Source organism: Ranitomeya imitator, chromosome 9, assembly GCF_032444005.1.
Source record: "Ranitomeya imitator isolate aRanImi1 chromosome 9, aRanImi1.pri, whole genome shotgun sequence".
Taxonomy (NCBI): domain Eukaryota; kingdom Metazoa; phylum Chordata; class Amphibia; order Anura; family Dendrobatidae; genus Ranitomeya; species Ranitomeya imitator.
The window spans coordinates 100,430,144-100,451,598 of NC_091290.1; the positions used below are offsets into that span (position 1 = coordinate 100,430,144).

Below are 21,455 nucleotides of genomic sequence, written 5' to 3' on the forward strand. Positions count from 1 at the left end.
TGTGTGTAAAAGCTGATGTTAAAAACGCATTGCATGCGCATGCCAAACGGATGTCATAAGGATGGTAGGTGAGAAAAATCACATTGTACTCGCATGACACACGCCCTACTTTTCAGGAACAACATCTGATTTTATTTACGCTGTTAAATGTGAGCCCTTACATTCATGTATATGTGCAGTGTTGGCCCACAATCAATAAATAATAGCAGTAAAACCTTTAACTTTGTCTGGACTGAAAAGTATAGAACCCCATCTGTGCAACCTGTTAAACACTATTATACATTTAGACTTGTTTGAATATCAAGATAAAAAATATTTAGTTGCTCTTTTCGTTGCTTTATCTATTCGTTGCTTTATCTTTTCCGCTACTGATTTGGTAAAGACCAGCCAAAAATGAAGCTACCTTCATCTGGTACTTTGAAATTAAGTTACCAGTGGCCTTCACCCATAAGGTATGCGCACACCATATCTTTTAGATGTGTGCATATCCGGCCAATTTTTCTGAAGGAAGACGCTTCAGTACACGCCGGTGTCTTTTCGCCCTGAAGCATGTCTTTTGGCGTCTTTTGCTGTCGCCTTTTTTTCTGCTTGTATTGAATAAACTAGTGAGCTCCTTCAAAGAGGAATCCGCCTGTTGGTCAGGCCACTTCTTTTAAGCCTTTCGCGCCTTTGGAGACCTGAAGTGGTTAAAATAAACTTTAAAGACCGAACATGTGAACAGCATGCTGTTTTTACACTGCAGCGCGTCTGTTAATTCTCTTTAGTGTTGATTAGCGCTTTTTTTCAGTCGCGTTACGGGGAATTCCAGCCTGAAAGAAACATGATGTGCACATGCCTAATGGTTCTCCAACTACTGAGAAATTGGTCAAGAGAATACACATTGATAAAAGCAGGGTGATATTTTATTGTTTTGTTTCTATAACCATTGAAAAAAGAGAGTAAAGAAATTCCTGGAAAGCCAGTAAAAAAGTATAAGCCAATCATGGAAAGAGGTTTCCTAATTTGCAGTTCATTTTTCTTGGATGTATCCCTTAAAAATCGTCAAGGTGAAATTGGATGTTTGTCTTTTGTTTTGTTTTTTACATTTTTCTGTTTTTTTTTTTACATTTTTTATGCGGAGCCTCATGCAATTATAGCGCATGCTAGTGGAGCTTTTCTGAACTACAACAAGAGCCTAAAAATAAAAAGATAACTGGTCTGTGTTTTTCTTTAGATATACAAAGATTATGCCAAAAAGAGAAAAAAAAAACAAGAAAAAAAAAACATTAAACAGCATATCACGGTTACAAACTAAATTGTGCTATATAGTGGTATAAAAACATCTTGGTAAGAATGGCACTGAATCTGTTTTAGTTCCTCTTATACTGATAACCACAGAGAGGGTGGCTGGTCGGCTGCGGGGGCTGTACTGGTACCCAGTGGCACAAGTGAAGAAGCCCCTGAACTCTCTTCATGTCCACCTCCTTCACGCAGTCCAAATTTTGGAGGGCTCCAGTAGCTCCATTAGGACTCTGGAGAAATCTCCCTGCTTCAGATTCTGGGGCTTGAAGGAGCCGCCTAGGCCATACTGTATGTCGTTTCCCAATTAATACTGGCAGAGTCTACAGTCCTGCTTAAGACTCTTCTTCCCCGGCAGAAATGGTCAGTCGCATTGCTACTGGCACGTGGTCTGTAAGTCCAGCTAGTTGTGTAATAAAACTGTATTCTTCAATTTCCTAAAACAAAAAAAAGAGTGTAACATTTCTGTAGAACTTTTATATAAATCTTTAAGAAAGCAAATTACATATTAAATTTCACCACCTTCATTCATCTGGACTTTGTATGACCCCTCTGCCCCACAAAGGCCTTACAGTCCAGTCTCATAGACCTATCTTATATGCCCATAGCCACTCTATAGTACATCCATTAGATATCACTATTTCCCGTAGAAACAATGCTACTAGGTAACTATACAGCCATAATACATCAAGCATGAGACTATACCACTATAAACCTAGGCATGCCTACGTACTGTATAAAATCAGTTGAACACATTAGTGTTATTCGTACAGCACAACTGTGTTCAGCACATTTTATACATAGTCATGTAGAGGATTATAGTGGGGTTCAGTGATGGTCTCTGTACGCAGGGTATTCTTCTTACAACATGCACTGACCATGCACTCTCTTGACACCTTGTTCCTTCTGTTGAGAGGCAGTGAAGGAGTGCACTGTCACTTTGCACTGAAAAAAATATTGCACAGTGACTAAGCAGACGTCGGGACTGACAACTAACGCATGCTCCATTGAGCAGGGACTAGCCCAGCCCCTGAAATGGATGTCACTAACGACACTTTGTTTGGCTACGTTCACATTTGCGTTGTTGGGCGCAGCGTCGTCGACGCAACCAACAATGCAAAACACAACACTGCATTTTTGACGCATGCGTTGCCATAAAGTAGTAATGTTCTTGAATTTTGGCCCAGGGAAAACGCTACAAGTAGCGTCTTCCTCTCCCTGTCTGGTGCGTCAAATTGATGCATGCGTCGTAAAATGCAATACAACGCATACCGGCGCATGTCCATGCGCCCCCATGTTAAAGATAGGGGAGCATGACGCATGCATTGGTATGCGTCGACGACGCTGCGCCCAACAACGCAAATGTGAACGTAGCCTTTCAGGGTGGAGGCAGTGGCGGTGGCAGTGACCGCAGCCTCTGCTGCCTCCTGGTGACAACTCATTTGACTATTCCAGCATGAACTGAGATTCTCAAATTAAGTGTCATCAAAGGAGAATGCAGTTAGTTAGTGTACTGAGGAAACGATGGGGACTATTACAGTATATTAGGAAAGATTACATTATGACATTAAATAGAAAGACATTTAGGAGTAAAATACATTTTAGTTCCAGATCACTCCTTTAACAGAGAAAAAATGCAAATCACACACATTCAGGCACTTACCATTTTCCATTCCATATTGAGTCCCTCCTCCGAATACAGCATGTAATCAATTCTGCGTCCACTCCCCTTCAATGGAACTTTTCTCCCTTTCTGGTTAGGACAATGGTTCTTGCTGGTGGGATATACCAGATATTCCTTCCTACCCTCCTCATTTTCTAGGACTCTAGCGGAAACAAAGTCTCTTGTTACTTATAGTGGTGCAATGTTTTCCTTGAACAGCATCATTCAGCATAACAACATTAGGGGAGAAAATTGCGGCCAGGACCACGGAGCATTTACTGTAGGTGAGGCGAGACCCTCTGTTCTGACTGCAGGGGGCAAAAAATGCAATCAGCTCTGTAATGTCGCTAAGATTTGCCAATATAAGGCTGGCTTGATGACATATTTATGCCCACTTTTGTCAGGGGCTGACATTACTGCAGGGATTTACAAGTTTCGCATATGCACATTATGCATGCTAATACACAAGCATATGAAACCTACAAACATACACATTACACACACATGAATATTCACATTTACACATTACACATGCATATTATGCATTCATCATGCATGCAGGCTACTACATTTCCGCCTGGTGGCATTAGATCCATATGTGATTTTTAGATGTGTGCTCCATATCCTTTTTTCCGTATTTGTTACTGCTTGGAGATTTAGTTTTCCTCGCCTCAGCCGCATTATTTACGGCTGCTGGACAGCCTGAATACCTGTGGGAATTCCCTAACAAACAGGCATTCCTCGCATGTATTCAGCCTGTCTAGCAGCCGTAAATCATGCAGCTACCGCGACGAAAACTAAATCTCCGAGCACTAACAAATACTCGGAGACCACCTGAGCGTGCTCGGGAAAACCTGAGCAATGAGAATACTCGTTCATCAGTTACTACCTCACGTTCAGTGGTGTAAATTTTCGCCTAGCGGTATCAGACCAATGTATGATTTTGAATGTGCGCTCCATGTCCTTTTTACTACAGTTATGGCATATATGCATTCATATACACATTACACACACACATACATTATAACATGACATAAAATCATAAATGTAATTTTCTGTAATTTCTATACAAAATTGAGAGTCCTCAGTAGATGTGACATTTATTGAGCGCTAAAAATGACCTGGTAATATAATTCTTCAGGCTGTTATGATTATTGCGATAACACATTTATATCGTTTTCCATATTTTAGTGGTTAAAACAATTCAGAACTTCTGAAAAATGAAATAGTAGTTTTTGTGTTGTCATTTTCGGAGGCCCACAAATTTTGCCTTCCACGGATGGACCTGTGTGAGGGCTTGTCTTTTGTGCCAAGCTTACGTGATGCCATTTTAATATTCTGCGCCTAGTCCTGTCACACAGATATTTGCTGATGTCTGCTCTGACACCATAGTCCTGTATGAGGTTGGTTCTGGTGCCATATTTGTTGAGCATAGTTCTCAGTTATTAGAAGGTATTGGAGCAAAGCCTGTGACCCCTCGTGTGCCAGACATTTTGGGGCAGATTTATCAAAATTGTCTTTGTCAGAAGCAATGACTCACAAAGCCGCTTTCAATTTACCAGAGCTGTTAAAAAAACCAAACGTTATGTGGTTATTGGTTGCTATGGGCAACGGAGGCAGATTACCTCACAGACAGATGAATGACACTTAAGCAATGCTTACTTTTGTAGATTGTCAGGGGTGCACACCTCCTCATCATAGAGACCTTCAGGATCCAGCAGCGTTCCTGTGACAGCAGAAATTCATGTACAATATAAGATGGCTGCAATATGAGGCTGAATCTAGCATGGCTTCCTTATGCAGGTGAGAATCCTCATGTGTTCACTGAACCGTGCGGATTCATCGTGCTCAATACATTCTATGGGTGAAATTTCTATGGCGGAGACTAAACTAGGCTAGAGTCTCCGCAAGAGAAATTGACATGCTGCGGTCTGGAAAGAAGGCTGCATGTCCGTCTCCACGGGCGTTTGTGGACGAAAAGTGGACATGAGATTTCTAGAAATTCTATCCACTATGCTGTAACATTTCGATGCTGCACAAGTACGTACCGTCAAACCTGCAGCAACTCCGGATCGTGGACACATACCCTCACAATGATGTCAAATTAGCTAAATAATTGATAAAGCAAACCTATTATTGCAGTCTAGTTTGGTCCAAAAACCACGATTTTCTGTTCACTTAATCCCTTTTGGCTGGGTGATTTTTTTTTTCGTTTTGTTTTTAGAATGGGGTTGCTTTCATAGTGCAGTAAAAATGATCTGACAACATGATTTTCCATGTCAGTACAATTATGGTGACACCAAACTTATATACGGTAGTTTTTTTGTCTATATTTTAGTTCTCAAAAAAATCACAGCTTTGAAAATGCGTATGCAGCATCAATAGTAAAAAGATCTAATGTTACAAATAAGAATAATTAAAAAAAAGGTTATTCTCACCCTCCGACATCGCGTCCTGTCCTCGGCAGTGCAAGCGGCACGTTCCGGTGCTAAGGATGCTATGCGAGAAGGACCTGCCATGACGTCACGGTCATGTGACCGTGACGTCATCACAGGTCCTGCGCTCATACCAACCCTGGGACCGGAAGCTGCCGCGTGCACCGCACACAGGCGAAAGGACTACAAGGGGTGAGTATATGTTTATTTTTTAGCCTGTTACATACGTGGCGGGGCAATATACTATGCAGCTGGGCAATACACTACGTGACTGGCCAATATACTACGTGACTGGGCAGTATACTACGTGTCTGTGCTGTATACTACGTGGCTCTGTGCTGTATACTACGTCGCTGTGCAATATACTATGTGGCTGGCCAATATACTACGTGACTGGGCAATATACTACGTGGCTGGGCAATATACTATGTGGCTGGGCAATATACTACGTGGCTGGGCAATATACTACGTGGCTGGGCAATATACTACGTGGCTGGGCAATATACTATGTGGCTGGGCAATATACTACGTGGCTGGGCAATATACTACATGGCTGGGCAATATACTATGTGGCTGGGCAATATACTACGTGACTGGCCAATATACTACGTGGCTGGGCAATATACTATGTGGCTGGGCAATATACTACGTGGCTGGGCAATATACTACGTGGCTGGGCAATACACTACGTGGCTGGGCAATATACTATGTGGCTGGGCAATATACTACGTGGCTGGGCAATATACTACGTGGCTGGGCAATATACTACATGGCTGGGCAATATACGTCACTGGGCAATATACTACGTAGCTGGGCAATATACTATGTGACTGGGCAATATACTAAGTGGCTGGGCAATATACTACGTGGCTTGGCAATATACTACGTGACTGGGCAATATACTAAGTAGCTGGGCAATATACTACGTGGCTTGGCAATATACTACGTGGCTGGGCAATATACTACATGGCTGGGCAATATACTACATGGCTGGGCAATATACTACATGGCTGGGCAATATACTACGTAGCTTGGCAATATACTATGTGACTGGGCAATATACTATGTGGTTGGGCAATATACTATGTGGCTGGCCAATATACTACGTGGGCTGGGCAATATACTATGTGGCTGGGCAATATACTACGTGGCTGGGCAATATACCACGTGGCTGGGCAATATACTACGTGGCTGGGCAATATACATCACTGGGCAATATACTACGTAGCTGGGAAATATACTACGTGACTGGGCAATATACTACGTGACTGGGCAATATACTACGTGGCTGGGCAATATACTACGTGACTGGGCAATATACTACGTGGCTGGGCAATATACTACATGGCTTGGCAATATACTACATGGCTGGGCAATATACTACTTGGCTGGGCAATATACTACGTCACTGGGCAATATACTACGTAGCTGGGCAATATATTACGTGACTGGGCAATATACTACGTGGTTGGGCAATATGCTATGTGGCTGGCCAATGTACTACGTGGGCTGGGCAATATACTACATGGCTTGGCAATATACTACATAGCTGGGCAATATACTACATAGCTGGGCAATATAAAACGTGGCTGGGCAATATACTACGTGGTTGGGCAATATACTATGTGGCTGGCCAATATACTACATGGGCTGGGCAATATACTACGTGGCTTGGCAATATACTACGTGGCTGGGCAATATACTACGTGACTGGGCAATATACTACGTGGTTGGGCAATATACTATGTGGCTGGCCAATATACTATGTGGGCTAGGCAATATACTACGTGGCTGGGCAATATACTACGTGGCTGGGCAATATACTACGTGGCTGGGCAATATACGTCACTGGGCAATATACTACGTAGCTGGGCAATATACTACGTGACTGGGCAATATACTACGTGACTGGGCAATATACTACGTGGCTGGGCAATATACTATGTGACTGGGCAATATACTACGTGGCTGGGCAATATACTACATGGCTGGGCAATATACTACGTAGCTGGGCAATATACTACGTGGCTGGGCAATACAGTATACAACGTGGCTGGGCAATATACTATGTAGTTGGCCAATATACTATGTGGCTGGCCAATATACTACGTGGCTGGGCAATATACTACGTGGCTGGGCAATATACTACATGGCCTGTGCAATATACTACGTGGCTGGGCAATATACTACATGGGCTGTGCAATATACTACATGGGCTGTGCAATATACTACGGGGACATGCATATTCTAGAATACCCGATGCCTTAGAATCGGGCCACCATCTAGTCACTAAGTAAATATTTAAATGAAAAAAAAACAATAAAAGTACACATATTTGGTATCACCGCGTCCGTAATGACCCGACCTATAAAACTGTCCCACTAGTTAACCCCTTTAGTGACCACCATAAAAAAATCCAAGGCAAAAAACAATGGTTTATCATACCACCGAACAAAAAGTAGAATAACACGCGATCAAAAAGACCGATATAAACAAACATTGTACCTCTGAAAACATCATCTTATCTTGCAAAAAACAAGCCCCCATACAGCTCCGTCAGTGGAAAAATAAAAAAAGTTATATTTGTCAGAATAAAGCGATGCAAAATAATTATTTTTTTATATAATAGTTTTTATTGTATAAAAGCGCCAAAACATAAAAAACTATAAATGAGGTATTGCTATAATCGTACTGACCCGAAGAATAAAACTGCTTTATCAATTTTACCACATGCAGAACGGTATAAACGCCTCCCCCGAAAAGAAATTCCTGAATTGCTGGTTTATGTTCATTCTGCCTCCCAAAAATTTGAATAGAAAGCGATCAAAAAATGTCATGTGCCCAAAAATGGTACCAATAAAAACGTCAACTTGTCCAACAAAAACAAGACCTCACATGACTTTGTGGGTCAAAATACGGAAAAATTATAGCTCTCAAAAAATAGCAAAATTTTTGCCAAATTTGTGTTTTTTTCACAAATAAATGCAAGTCATATCAAAGAGAATGTGGCAACTGTGGTTATACGGAAAGCTCACAATGTCAAATTCTCTATATGTATCTCGTTTCCAGGGTCTTCCTTACACAATTACTGTCACTAAATCTGCTATGATATAGCAAAGCTCCTACTAACTTTTTCAAGCACCGTCTCATCACATATCTGTTTTGCTTTATATTGTAACTTGCAGTACTCAGTGCTGCCAACAGATGGCACTGGTGTGAAAAAGTTCTCATATTTTTGGCAAACAGCTCTCACCTATTGCCCAGGGCTTCTCCTCTCCGGGGCCCAGCCTGCACGGATCCTTATAATGTGTAAACAGTGTATGCTGCTGCTCCAGCTTATCTTCTGCATGAGAACAAATAACGCATTATTAAGACTGCAGAGTCCTTCCAATTTACATTACTCTTTCATTCCTCTTTTCTTTTTTAATTGCTCTTGACAGAGCGCCTAGCCACTTTACTATGCAATGTACATTGGTGGGATGTAAAACCATCCCCTAACTATCGGAATTGCACAGCTGTCAGTCTTATGGATGTGATGTGTTATCGAAACACACTCACCTGTAACTGCTCCAGTGTCACCGTCATCCACTGTCAGACGTCACCTCTCTGATCCTGCGGGAGGCGCTGACAGTGCGGTGATTTGGGGTGGACATAACTAAGTGGTTAAAGCCAGAGAATGATTGAACAAAGTTCAATTTAATCAATAGAATTTGGATTAATAATAATTTCTACAATTGGATGTGTTTAAATATAATGTTCCTGTGCTGAGATAATCTTATAAATGTGCCCCTGCTGTGTACTGTGTAATGGCCGTGTCTGACCGTACAGGAACATGGTCTGATCATACCACAGGAGGAAGCAAAAGAACATACAGACAGGACAGCGGGGGATCGCAGCTGATTCTTTCTGTGAGGTAAAACATTTCTCTGCTTGTTTATTTTTTTAACATGTTTTACCTCAAAGAAATCAGCAGCGATGATCCCATGCTGTAATGTCTGTCTGTTCTTTTGCTTCCTCTCCTGCCCAGGAGCTTGAGGTATGATCAGACCATGTCCCTGTACGGTCAGGCACGGCCATTACACAGTACAGAGCACATTCATAAGATTATAACAGCAAAGGGACATTTTATTAACTCACATCCAATTGTGGAAATTATTTTTCTTCAGGGATCTACTGATTAAAATGTGCTTTATTTGTGGGGCAATCCCTTTAACACCTGCTAAGTGGGCCATGGAAGCCCAATCAGAGTTGACTGCTTATTAAAATTATTATTAGCACACTAACAGTAAATATTTATTTATTATGCTTTGCTTAGCTCCATCTTCTTCCACAGCGCTTTACAGACATTTTCATCGCTGTCCCCAATGGGGCTTACAATCTAAATTCCCTATCAGTATGTCTTTGGAGTGTGGGAGGAAACCGGAGAACCCGGAGGAAACCCACACAAACACGGGGAAAACATACAAACTCCTTGCAGATGTTGTCCTTAATGATGAAGACGGAGAAATGCACTATTCTGATTGTGATCGTACTGTGGTATTATGGGGACACAGTGACTGAGGCAATGTAACATCACAACTAATAAATGTCAGAAAAAGAGCTGTGTGGTTTGTCAGGGGGAGTCGAGTACCCTACATTCCTCAACACTGAAATTGAAACACCAAGTAGCAAAAGTTGTGAAATTATGGAAATCACAGGATGGATAGACATGTTAATGATATGTGTTATGACCTGGTGGTTAGGAGCACCCGGCACGACCTGATAGTTAAACTCACACAGGACGAGTTCTGGGATGTGGGAGCTCTGCTGACCGCAAGCCCTAATCCTATCACACACACTAGAAATAGCCGTGGAGCGTTGCTGACTCTCCCTAGACGCCTCTTCACAGCCTCAGAGCTAGCTAGCCCTAGAGATAGAAAATAAAGCCTACCTTGCCTCAGAGAAATTCCCCAAAGGAAAAGGCAGCCCCCCACATATATTGACTGTGAGTAAAGATGAAAGTCACAAACGCAGAAATGAAACAGGTTTCAGCAAAGGGAGGCCAGACTTACTTAATAGACAGAGGATAGGAAAGGTATCTTTGCGGTCAGCACAAAAAACTACAAAAGACCACGCAGAGTGTGCAAAAAGACCTCCGCACCGACTCACGGTGCGGAGGTGCCACTCTGCATCCCAGAGCTTCCAGCTAGCAAGACAAAATCATGATAACCAGCTGGACAAGGAAACAATGAACAAATAATAACGATCAGGAACTTAGCTTCTGCTGGAGAAGACAGGTCACCAGAAAGATCCAAGAGCGAACTGAACCAATGCAGGAACATTGACAGCTGGCATGGAGTAACGATCTGAGTGGAGTTAAATAGAGCAGCCAACCAAAGGATAAACCACGTCACCTGTGTAAGGAACCTCAGAAGCAGCAGCTTCACTCACAGCCACCAGAGGGAGCCCATAGACAGAACTCGCCGAAGTACCATTCACGACCACAGGAGGGAGTTCAACAACAGAATTCACAACAGATATGCAAATGATCAAAAGGGAAATAACATTTACAAAATATCTCGATTTATTCAGTATTTAATAAGAGGGCCACACACAGAAATCCCCGCATTTACACACTTTGTCTGCTATCAATGAGGTTACTGATGGTTGTCAGAGGAATGTTCTGCTTTGCTAAATGTAATTGGCAATGAAAATCATCAAGATCCTCTGCTTGCAGCTCCCTTTGTAATTGCCGACTGTGACGCCAAGTCACTTCTCACGGACAAGCTGTAAGGCGAGGAAATCAAGGAGGCTGTTGTGAATTCTGTGGCTGAGTTCACTTCTGTGGTCACAAGTGGTATTGCAGTCTCTGGGCTTCCTCCCTCAGGTGTTTTGGTGAGCTCGTTGGCTGCCTTGCTATTTAGCTCCACCTGAGTCTGTCTTCCTTGCTCCTTGTCAATGTTCCAGTGTTGGATCTGAGCTACTGCATCTTTCCTTGGGCCTGCTGCTATGCTAGATAAGTGCTTCTAGTTTGTTTTCTGTTTTTTTTCTGTCCAGCTTGCTATTGTCTTTTGCTGGAAGCTCTGAGAAGCAGAGGGGTGCACCGCCGTGCTGTTAGTTCGGCACGGTGGGTCTTTTTGCCCCTTTGCGTGGTTTTCGTTTTAGGGTTTTTTGTAGACTGCATAGTTCTCTTTGCTATCCTCGCTCTGTCTAGAATATCGGGCCTCACTTTGCTGAATCTATTTCATTCCTACGTTTGTCTTTTCACCTTGCTAACAGTCATTATATGTGGGGGGCTGCCTATTCCTTTGGGGTATTTCTCTGAGGTAAGTCAGGCTTGTATTTCTATCTTCAGGCTAGTCAGCTCCTCAGGCAGTGCCGAGTTGCATAGGTAGTTGTTAGGCGCAATCCACTGCTGCTTATAGTTGTGTGAGGATAGATCAGGTACTGCAGTCTACAGAGATTCCACGTCTCAGAGCTCGTCCTATTGTTTTTGGTTATTGCCAGATCTCTGTATGTGCGCTGATTACTGCACACTGTGTTGCCTGATTGCCAGCCATAACAGTACAAGGAGCCATACCAATGATTCCCAATAGAGGGAAAAAAGAAATCCTGACATCATTTTTTTTTCTTAGCTCTGTCTTCAGTCTTTTTTTTCCCCTAGACATTAGAGTGCTTCAGGACACAGCTGTGGACATGGATATTCAGGCTCTGTGCTCCTCAATGGATAATCTCGTTGTAAATGTACAAAAGATTCAAGATACTATTGATCAGAAATCGATGCTAGAACCAAGAATTCCGATTCCTGATTTGTTTTTTGGTGACAGAAGTTCCTGAGCTTCAGAAATAATTGTAAGCTATTTTTGGCCTTGAAACCTCATTCTTCTGGTAATCCTATTCAACAGGTTTTGATTATTATTTCTTTTTTGCGCGGCGACCCACAGGACTGGGCGTTTTCTCTTGCTCCAGGAGATTCTGCATTGAGTAATGTTGATGCATTTTTCCTGGCGCTCGGATTGCTTTACGATGAGCCTAATTCAGTGGATCAGGCTGAGAAAAATCTGCTGGCTTTATGCCAGGGTCAGGATGATGTAGAAGTATATTGTCAGAAATTTAGGAAATGGTCAGTACTCACTCTGTGGAATGAATCTGCACTAGCGGCTTTGTTCAGAAAGGGTCTCTCTGAAGCTCTTAAGGATGTAATGGTGGGATTTCCTATGCCTGCTGGTTTGAATGAGTCTATGTCCTTGGCCATTCAGATCGGTCGTCGCTTGCGCGAGCGTAAATCTGTGCACCATCTGGCGGTACTGCCTGAGAGTAAACCTGAGCCTATGCAGTGCGACAGGACTATGACTAAAGTAGAACGGCAAGAACACAGACGTCTGAACAGACTGTGTTTCTATTGTGGTGATTCTACTCATGCTATTTCTAATTGTCCTAAACGCACTAGGCGGTTCGATAGCTCTGCCGTTATTGGTACTGTACAGTCCAAATTCCTTTTGTCCATTACCTTAATGTGCTCTTTGTCATCGTATTCTGTCATGGCGTTTGTGGATTCAGGCGCTGCCCTGAATCTGATGGATTTGGATTATGCTAAACGTTGTGGATTTTTCTTGGAGCCTTTGCGGTGTCCTATTCCGTTGAGAGGAATTGATGCTACACCTTTGGCCAAGAATAAGCCTCAGTACTGGGCCCAGCTGACCATGTGCATGGCTCCTGCACATCAGGAAGTTATTCGCTTTCTGGTACTGCATAATTTGCATGATGTGGTCGTGTTGGGGTTGCCATGGCTACAAACCCATAATCCAGTATTGGATTGGAACTCTATGTCGGTAACCAGCTGGGGTTGTCAGGGAGTACATGGTGATGTTCCATTTTTGTCTATTTCATCATCCATTCCTTCTGACATCCCAGAGTTCTTGTCGGACTTTCAGGATGTATTTGAAGAGTCCAAGTCTGATGCCCTACCTCCGCATAGGAATTGTGATTGTGCTATCGATTTGATTCCTGGTAGTAAATTCCCTAAGGGTCGTTTATTTAATTTGTCCGTACCTGAACACACCGCTATGCGCAGTTATGTGAAGGAGTCCCTGGAGAAGGGACATATTCGCCCATCGTCGTCACCATTGGGAGCAGGGTTCTTTTTTGTAGCCAAGAAGGATGGTTCGCTAAGACCGTGTATTGATTACCGCCTTCTTAATAAGATCACTGTTAAGTTTCAGTATCCCTTGCCATTGATTTCTGACTTGTTTGCTCGGATTAAGGGGGCTAGTTGGTTTACTAAGATTGATCTTCGTGGTGCGTATAATCTGGTGAGAATCAGGCAGGGAGATGAATGGAAAACGGCATTTAATACGCCCGAGGGTCATTTTGAGTATCTGGTGATGCCGTTCGGACTTGCCAATGCTCCATCTGTTTTTCAGTCTTTTATGCATGACATTTTCCGTGAGTATCTGGATAAATTCTTGATTGTTTACTTGGATGACATTTTGATCTTCTCAGATGATTGGGAGTCTCATGTGAAGCAAGTCAGAATGGTTTTCCAGGTACTGCGTGCTAATTCCTTGTTCGTGAAGGGATCAAAGTGTCTCTTCGGTGTGCAGAAAGTTTCATTTTTGGGGTTCATCTTTTCCCCTTCTACTATCGAGATGGATCCGGTTAAGGTTCAGGCCATCCAGGATTGGACTCAGCCGACATCTCTAAAAAGTCTGCAGAAATTCCTGGGCTTTGCTAATTTTTATCGTCGCTTCATCTGTAATTTTTCTAGCATTGCCAGACCATTGACCGATTTGACCAAGAAGGGTGCTGATTTGGTTAATTGGTCTTCTGCTGCCGTGGAAGCTTTTCAGGAGTTGAAGCGTCGTTTTTGCTGTGCCCCTGTGTTGTGTCAACCTGATGTTTCTCTTCCGTTCCAGGTCGAGGTTGATGCTTCTGAGATTGGTGCAGGGGCGGTTTTGTCACAGAGAGGTTCTGGTTGCTCGGTGTTCAAACCATGTGCTTTCTTTTCCAGGAAATTTTCTGCTGCTGAGCGTAATTATGATGTGGGCAACCGAGAGTTGCTGGCCATGAAGTGGGCATTCGAGGAGTGGCGTCATTGGCTTGAGGGTGCTAAGAATCGCGTGGTGGTATTGACTGATCATAAGAACTTGACTTATCTCGAGTCTGCCAAGCGCTTGAATCCTAGACAGGCCCGTTGGTCGTTATTTTTTGCTCGTTTTGATTTTGTGATTTCATACCTTCCGGGCTCTAAAAATGTGAAGGCGGATGCTCTGTCTAGGAGTTTTGTGCCCGACTCTCCGGGGTTATCTGAGCCGGCGAGTATCCTCAAGGAAGGAGTCATTGTGTCTGCCATCTCCCCTGATTTGCGGAGAGTGTTGCAGAAATTTCAGGCTAATAAACCTGATCGTTGTCCGGCCGAGAAACTGTTCGTCCCTGATAGGTGGACTAGTAAAGTTATCTCTGAACTTCATTGTTCGGTGCTGGCCGGTCATCCAGGAATCTTTGGTACCAGGGAGTTGGTTGCTAGATCCTTCTGGTGGCCATCTCTGTCACGGGATGTGCGTGCTTTTGTGCAGTCCTGTGGAATTTGTGCTAGGGCTAAGCCCTGCTGTTCACGTGCCAGTGGGTTGCTTTTGCCCTTGCCGGTCCCGAAGAGGCCTTGGACACATATTTCGATGGATTTCATTTCTGACCTTCCCGTTTCTCAAAAAATGTCGGTCATTTGGGTGGTCTGTGATCGCTTTTCTAAAATGGTCCATCTGGTGCCCTTGGTTAAATTGCCTTCCTCCTCTGATTTGGTGCCTTTGTTCTTCCAGCATGTGGTTCGTTTACATGGCATTCCTGAGAATATTGTTTCTGACAGAGGTTCCCAGTTTGTCTCGAGGTTCTGGCGAGCCTTTTGTGGTAGGATGGGCATTGACCTATCTTTCTCCTCGGCCTTCCATCCTCAGACTAATGGCCAGACCGAACGAACCAATCAGACCTTGGAAACATATCTGAGATGTTTTGTTTCCGCTGACCAGGATGATTGGGTGTCATTTTTGCCGTTGGCTGAGTTCGCCCTTAATAATCGGGCCAGCTCGGCTACCTTGGTCTCTCCATTTTTCTGCAATTCTGGGTTCCATCCTCGTTTCTCTTCAGGACAGGTTGAGTCTTCGGACTGTCCTGGTGTGGATTCTGTGGTGGACAGGTTGCAGCAGATCTGGACTCAGGTAGTGGACAATTTGACCTTGTCCCAGGAGAAGGCTCAGCTTTTCGCTAATCGCAGACGCCGTGTGGGACCCCGACTTCGTGTTGGGGATTTGGTTTGGTTATCTTCTCGTCATATTCCTATGAAGGTTTCCTCTCCTAAATTTAAACCTCGTTTTATTGGTCCGTATAGGATTTCTGAGATTCTCAATCCGGTGTCTTTTCGTCTGACCCTCCCAGACTCCTTTTCCATACATAATGTATTCCATAGGTCGTTGTTGAGGAGATACGTGGCACCTATGGTTCCATCTGTGGAGCCTCCTGCCCCTGTTTTGGTGGAGGGGGAATTGGAGTATATTGTGGAGAAGATTTTGGATTCTCGTGTCTCTAGACGGAAACTCCAGTATCTGGTCAAATGGAAGGGTTATGCTCAGGAAGATAATTCCTGGGTTTTTGCCTCTGATGTCCATGCCCCAGATCTTGTTCGTGCCTTTCATGTGGCTCATCCTGGTCGGCCTGGGGGTTCTGGTGAGGGTTCGGTGACCCCTCCTCAAGGGGGGGGTACTGTTGTGAATTCTGTGGCTGAGTTCACTTCTGTGGTCACAAGTGGTATTGCAGTCTCTGGGCTTCCTCCCTCAGGTGTTTTGGTGAGCTCGTTGGCTGCCTTGCTATTTAGCTCCACCTGAGTCTGTCTTCCTTGCTCCTTGTCAATGTTCCAGTGTTGGATCTGAGCTACTGCATCTTTCCTTGGGCCTGCTGCTATGCTAGATAAGTGCTTCTAGTTTGTTTTCTGTTTTTTTCTGTCCAGCTTGCTATTGTCTTTTGCTGGAAGCTCTGAGAAGCAGAGGGGTGCACCGCCGTGCTGTTAGTTCGGCACGGTGGGTCTTTTTGCCCCTTTGCGTGGTTTTCGTTTTAGGGTTTTTTGTAGACTGCATAGTTCTCTTTGCTATCCTCGCTCTGTCTAGAATATCGGGCCTCACTTTGCTGAATCTATTTCATTCCTACGTTTGTCTTTTCACCTTGCTAACAGTCATTATATGTGGGGGGCTGCCTATTCCTTTGGGGTATTTCTCTGAGGTAAGTCAGGCTTGTATTTCTATCTTCAGGCTAGTCAGCTCCTCAGGCAGTGCCGAGTTGCATAGGTAGTTGTTAGGCGCAATCCACTGCTGCTTATAGTTGTGTGAGGATAGATCAGGTACTGCAGTCTACAGAGATTCCACGTCTCAGAGCTCGTCCTATTGTTTTTGGTTATTGCCAGATCTCTGTATGTGCGCTGATTACTGCACACTGTGTTGCCTGATTGCCAGCCATAACAGGAGGCCAAGGTCAAAAGACAGGAGGGTACGTCAAAGACAAAGGGATAAGATAACTGGATAGTCAGAGGCAAAGTCTGGATCAGGTAACAAAGGTCAGAGTGCATCGAAAGACAAAAGGGATAGTCCATCACCTAGTCCAAAGGAAAATTCAAGGTCCGGCAACAAAAAATCAGAAAATCTGCAAACACACCACAGAGCAAGGCTACAACTGGCAATGTTCTGATCATTGCTAGCCAGCTAAATATCCAGGTAATCACCCCAAAAGGGTGACACCTTGAGTAAACCCCACAATCCCAGCCAAATTGGACAGCTGGGTTGTCATACACAATACTAGCAGCCCAGCATGCCCCTGCTGGCAATTGGATGACTGGGTTTTCACTCTCAATACAGCCCATCACGCCCTTAATGCTATAGGGTGTCTCAGCTGTCACTCACCGCATCCTTAGAACACCATGAATGGTGGAATTGTGACACTGACCAATGACGTCCCAGATGTGTTCAATAGGAGGCAAGTCTGGAGATGCTGCAGGCCATGGTAGCATGTTTAGGCCATGCAGGGTGCTCATAGTAGCGCAAGCAACATGTGGCCTAGTGTTGTGGTGTTAAAAACGGTTCCTTGGACACTTCGAAGAAATTGACATGTCAAAGGTTTCTCGACCAAATCAATATACACTGTGTGCAGAATTATTAGGCAAGTTGTATTTTAGAGGATTATTTTTATTATTAATTAAAAACTATGTTCTCAATCAACCCAAAAGACTCATAAATATCAAAGTTTAATATTTTTGGAAGTTGGAGTGGTTTTTTTTTTTTAGATTTGGCTATCTTAGGAAGATATCTGTTTGTGCAGGTAACTATTACTGTGCAGAATCATTAGGCAACTTAATAAAAAACAAATATATTCTCATCTCACTTGTTAATTTTCAGCAGGTAAACCAATATTTCTGCACAAAATATAGAAATAAACATTTCCGACATGCAAAAATAAACCCCCCAAAAATTAGTGACCAATATAGCCACCTTTCTTTATGATAACACTAACAGCCTTCCATCCATAGATTGTCATTTGCTTGATCTGTTTACGACCAACATTGAGCACCGCAGCCACCACAGCCTCCCAGACACTGTTCCGAGAGGTGGACTGTTCTCCCTCCCTGTAGATCTCACATTTTATGAGGGACCACAGGTTCTCTATGGGGTTCAGATCAGGTGAACAAGGGGGCCATGTCATTATTTTTTCTTCTTTGAGACCTTTACTGGCCAGCCACGCTGTGGACTAGTTGGAGTCATGTGATGGAGCATTGCCCTGCATGAAAATCATGTTTTTCTTGAACGATACCAACTTCTTCCTGTACCACTACTTGAAGAAGTTCTCTTCCAGAAACTGGCAGTAGGTCTGGGAGTTGAGCTTCACTCCATCCTCAACCCAAAAAGGTCCCACAAGTTCATCTTTGATGATACCAGCCCATACAGTACCCCACCTCCACCTTGCTGGCGTCTGAGTCAGAGTGGAGCTCTCTGCCCTTTACTGATCCAGCCTCTGGCCCATCCATCTGGCCCATCAAGAGTCACTCTCTTCATCAGTCCATAAAACCTTTGAAAAGTCAGTCTTAGGATATTTCTTGGCCTAGTCTTGACGTTTTATCTTATGTTTTTTGTTCACAGGTGGTCGTTTTTCAGCCTTTCTTACCTTGGCCATGTCCCTGGGTATTGCACACCTTGTGCTTTTTGTTACTCCAGTAACATTGCAGCTCTGAAATATGGTGAAACTAGTGGCAAATGGCATCTTGGCAGCTTCACGCTTGATTTTCCTCAATTCATGGGCAGTTATTTTGTACCTTTTTTGCCAAACACGCTTCTTGCGACCCTGTTGGCTATTTGCCCTGAAACGCTTGATTGTTCGGTGATCACGCTTCAAAAGTTTGGCAATTTCAAGACTGCTGCATCCCTCTGCAAGAAATCTCACAATTTTGGACTTTTCAGAGCCCATCAAATCTCTCTTCTGACCCATTTTGCCAAAGGAAAGGAAGTTGCGTAATAATTAAGTACACCTTATATAGGGTTTTTATGTCATTAGACAACACCCCTCCACATTACAGAGATGCTCATCATCTGATTTACTTAATTGGTAGTTGGCTCTCAAGCCTGAACAGCTTGGAGTAGGACAACACGTATAAAAGGTATCATGTGATCAATATACAACTTGCCTAATAATTCTGCACACAGTGTATTGCTGAGCTGCCGAATCTGTTTTTTCTCATAGACTTGTATTAGCGACGGATTGCGATGGATGGGCTCACGTTTCATCCGTCGTTCGCTGGATCCATTGAAAATTGTTTGCCCAGTGGTCGGAGACAGCAGACATAGTAAAGTTTTTTGTGTCCATCAAAAAAACGGACAGCGACGGATCCGTCGCCGTCTGTCATTTCCTAGAATGGAAGCCTATGGCGCCGGATCAGTCAAATGACGGAATCCAGCGATGGATTCTGTTTTTTTAACTGAGCATGCTCTGATCCAATTAGCCAGATTCGCTAGTTGGATCCGTTGAAAAAACGAATCAGTCGCATCAGTTTTTCACAATCTGCAACGGATCCGTCGATCCAACGGATTGTGACTGACGGCAAAAAACTGATGTGTGAAAGGGGCCTAAGACAAAAGTGTATAGACCTCCATTCCAGGCTCCATTGCCATCTTGCCCTGCACCTTGATAGTCTTTGAGAGTGGTGGTATGATATCAATAGTTGGACGTTGAGTTGCTTTGAAAATGTTTTTTCCATTTTTCTTCATTTGTCTATTATTAACATGTCTATCAATCCTATGATTTCCATAATTCCATGATTTTTCTCTCTTGGTGCTGTAATTTCAGTGTTGAGGAATATACCGTATTATCAATTCTTGTTGCATATGTGCATTGCTCTTTTTAGGATTGTGGAACAAGAGGAAAGACATCATACTCCAGCCATAATCCCTTGGCTGTTACAAATCGGGCACAATTGCCAGAAATACCTGTCAAATTAATTTGATTTTTTTTCCTTTCTTTGTACCAAGAGATAGCAAAATATATCCCATTCACTTTGATTAATTCAATTTTCCTAAAAAAAACCTCTGTAGTCATGGTAACAGCCAAGAAAATGTTACATATAAAGATTTAGTCCAAGCAATTGAAGGTCACAGATGATAAAACTGATTACACTGATGTAAATAATGATTATTTATCTCATCTGTGACTTTTCTTTGTAAACATTTTATTAACGTTTTAGTCTGTAATTACTGTTTCACTAGCTATTTCATAAAAATATTACTTTTATGGCAAATATGAATATTCCATGTGCGACGGGCTCCGGGACACTCTGGTTCTAGTTTTTAAGCTTTAAACACCTTCATAAGGGCGAGCGTTCTTCTGTGTAGAATACGACTTCCCTTCTGAACTCCTACCTGATGAGCAGTTGTCAAAGTTGAGGTCTCCGCAGATTACATCAAAGGCCACCAGCTCGTCAGGATTTGCAGCACTGGAGGAGGAGGTAGATTTGCGGAATTCTGACATCCACTCCAGGAGCGAGTCGAGCTGCTCACATCGGATCATTGCATCCCCTACGAAGAAAGAACAAGTCTTAATTCTCATGCAAAAGTGATGTCGAAGTCAAAAAGTATCCATGAATATCAAAAATATTGGTCTCAAGTGACAATGTGTTTCTTCTAGACCAGTGGTCCCCAACTCTGGTCCTCAAGAGCCACCAACAGGTCATGTTTTCAGTATTTCTTTAGGTGATGGAATTACACAGGTGATGGAATTACTGCCTGTGCAGGTGATGAAATTATCACCTGCGCAATACTAGGGAAATACTGAAAACATGACCTGTTGGTGGCTCTTGAGGACCGGAGTCGGGGAACACTGTTCTAGACTGTCTAACTGGACATGACGAAAGTACATGGTCTCTTTGAGACCAATCATATTGAGATCTTTCAAAACTTCATCTGCCATCACTGTGGCAAAAGTGTAGTGTCAGTCCGGTATTATAATCTACTTATCTTGATCTTCAGATAACTTTTGTCAGATATTTGTCAAGGCGCTTTGTATTATTCATATTTTATTTTTAGTTTTGAATATAATTTGTTATATTTGTGTAGGCTTCATTTGTTCAGCTATATTGGTGAAACTTTTAATAAAACATATAAGAGTGTAACACCCAGAGAGCTGGTTACTTCACTAGAGTAAAGGACTAGAATTGGTGACATCACTTGACCTAATGTCTAAATAGCGTCTTCACAAGAGGAAGAGAACAAGGTCTCTGGTACGACATATTGGAGGCAACAACCTTAGAAGTCAATATTGACCATTTAAAGAGCCATTGCCACCTCACTAGACCTGATGTAGTGACGTTAGTGAAAGTGAGTTCTTCAGCCAATCACACAAGACTAATCATAAGCTGAGCATGTGATCCTAGAGGGAAAGGAACTTCGTACAGGTCCTGTCCACGGTAAGAGAGCACTGACCCGGACTGTGGACCAAGGTTGCACGAAGCGATTCGCTCATCTCTAATCCTCGCTTCTGCACAAAATATTGTGATGTAATGTTCAACCTTGAATATTTTCTTC

At 43.2% G+C, this 21,455-nt stretch overlaps 1 protein-coding gene across 2 annotated transcripts in view; it reads right to left on the reverse strand.

Annotated features, from left to right (window-relative positions):
• Positions 1-884: 884 nt before the first annotated feature.
• Positions 885-21,455, reverse strand: part of SMPD3 (sphingomyelin phosphodiesterase 3) — a 347,664-nt gene continuing 327,093 nt past the window's right edge. For both annotated transcript variants that reach the window (XM_069740342.1, XM_069740343.1), the window contains 5 exons: positions 20,295-20,450; positions 8,630-8,719; positions 4,604-4,667; positions 2,942-3,104; positions 885-1,715 (listed from right to left, as the gene is read on the reverse strand). In XM_069740342.1, the coding sequence (XP_069596443.1) occupies positions 1,614-1,715; positions 2,942-3,104; positions 4,604-4,667; positions 8,630-8,719; positions 20,295-20,450 (575 nt within the window). In that variant the 3' untranslated portion in view covers positions 885-1,613. The remainder of the gene's footprint in view (positions 1,716-2,941; positions 3,105-4,603; positions 4,668-8,629; positions 8,720-20,294; positions 20,451-21,455) is intronic.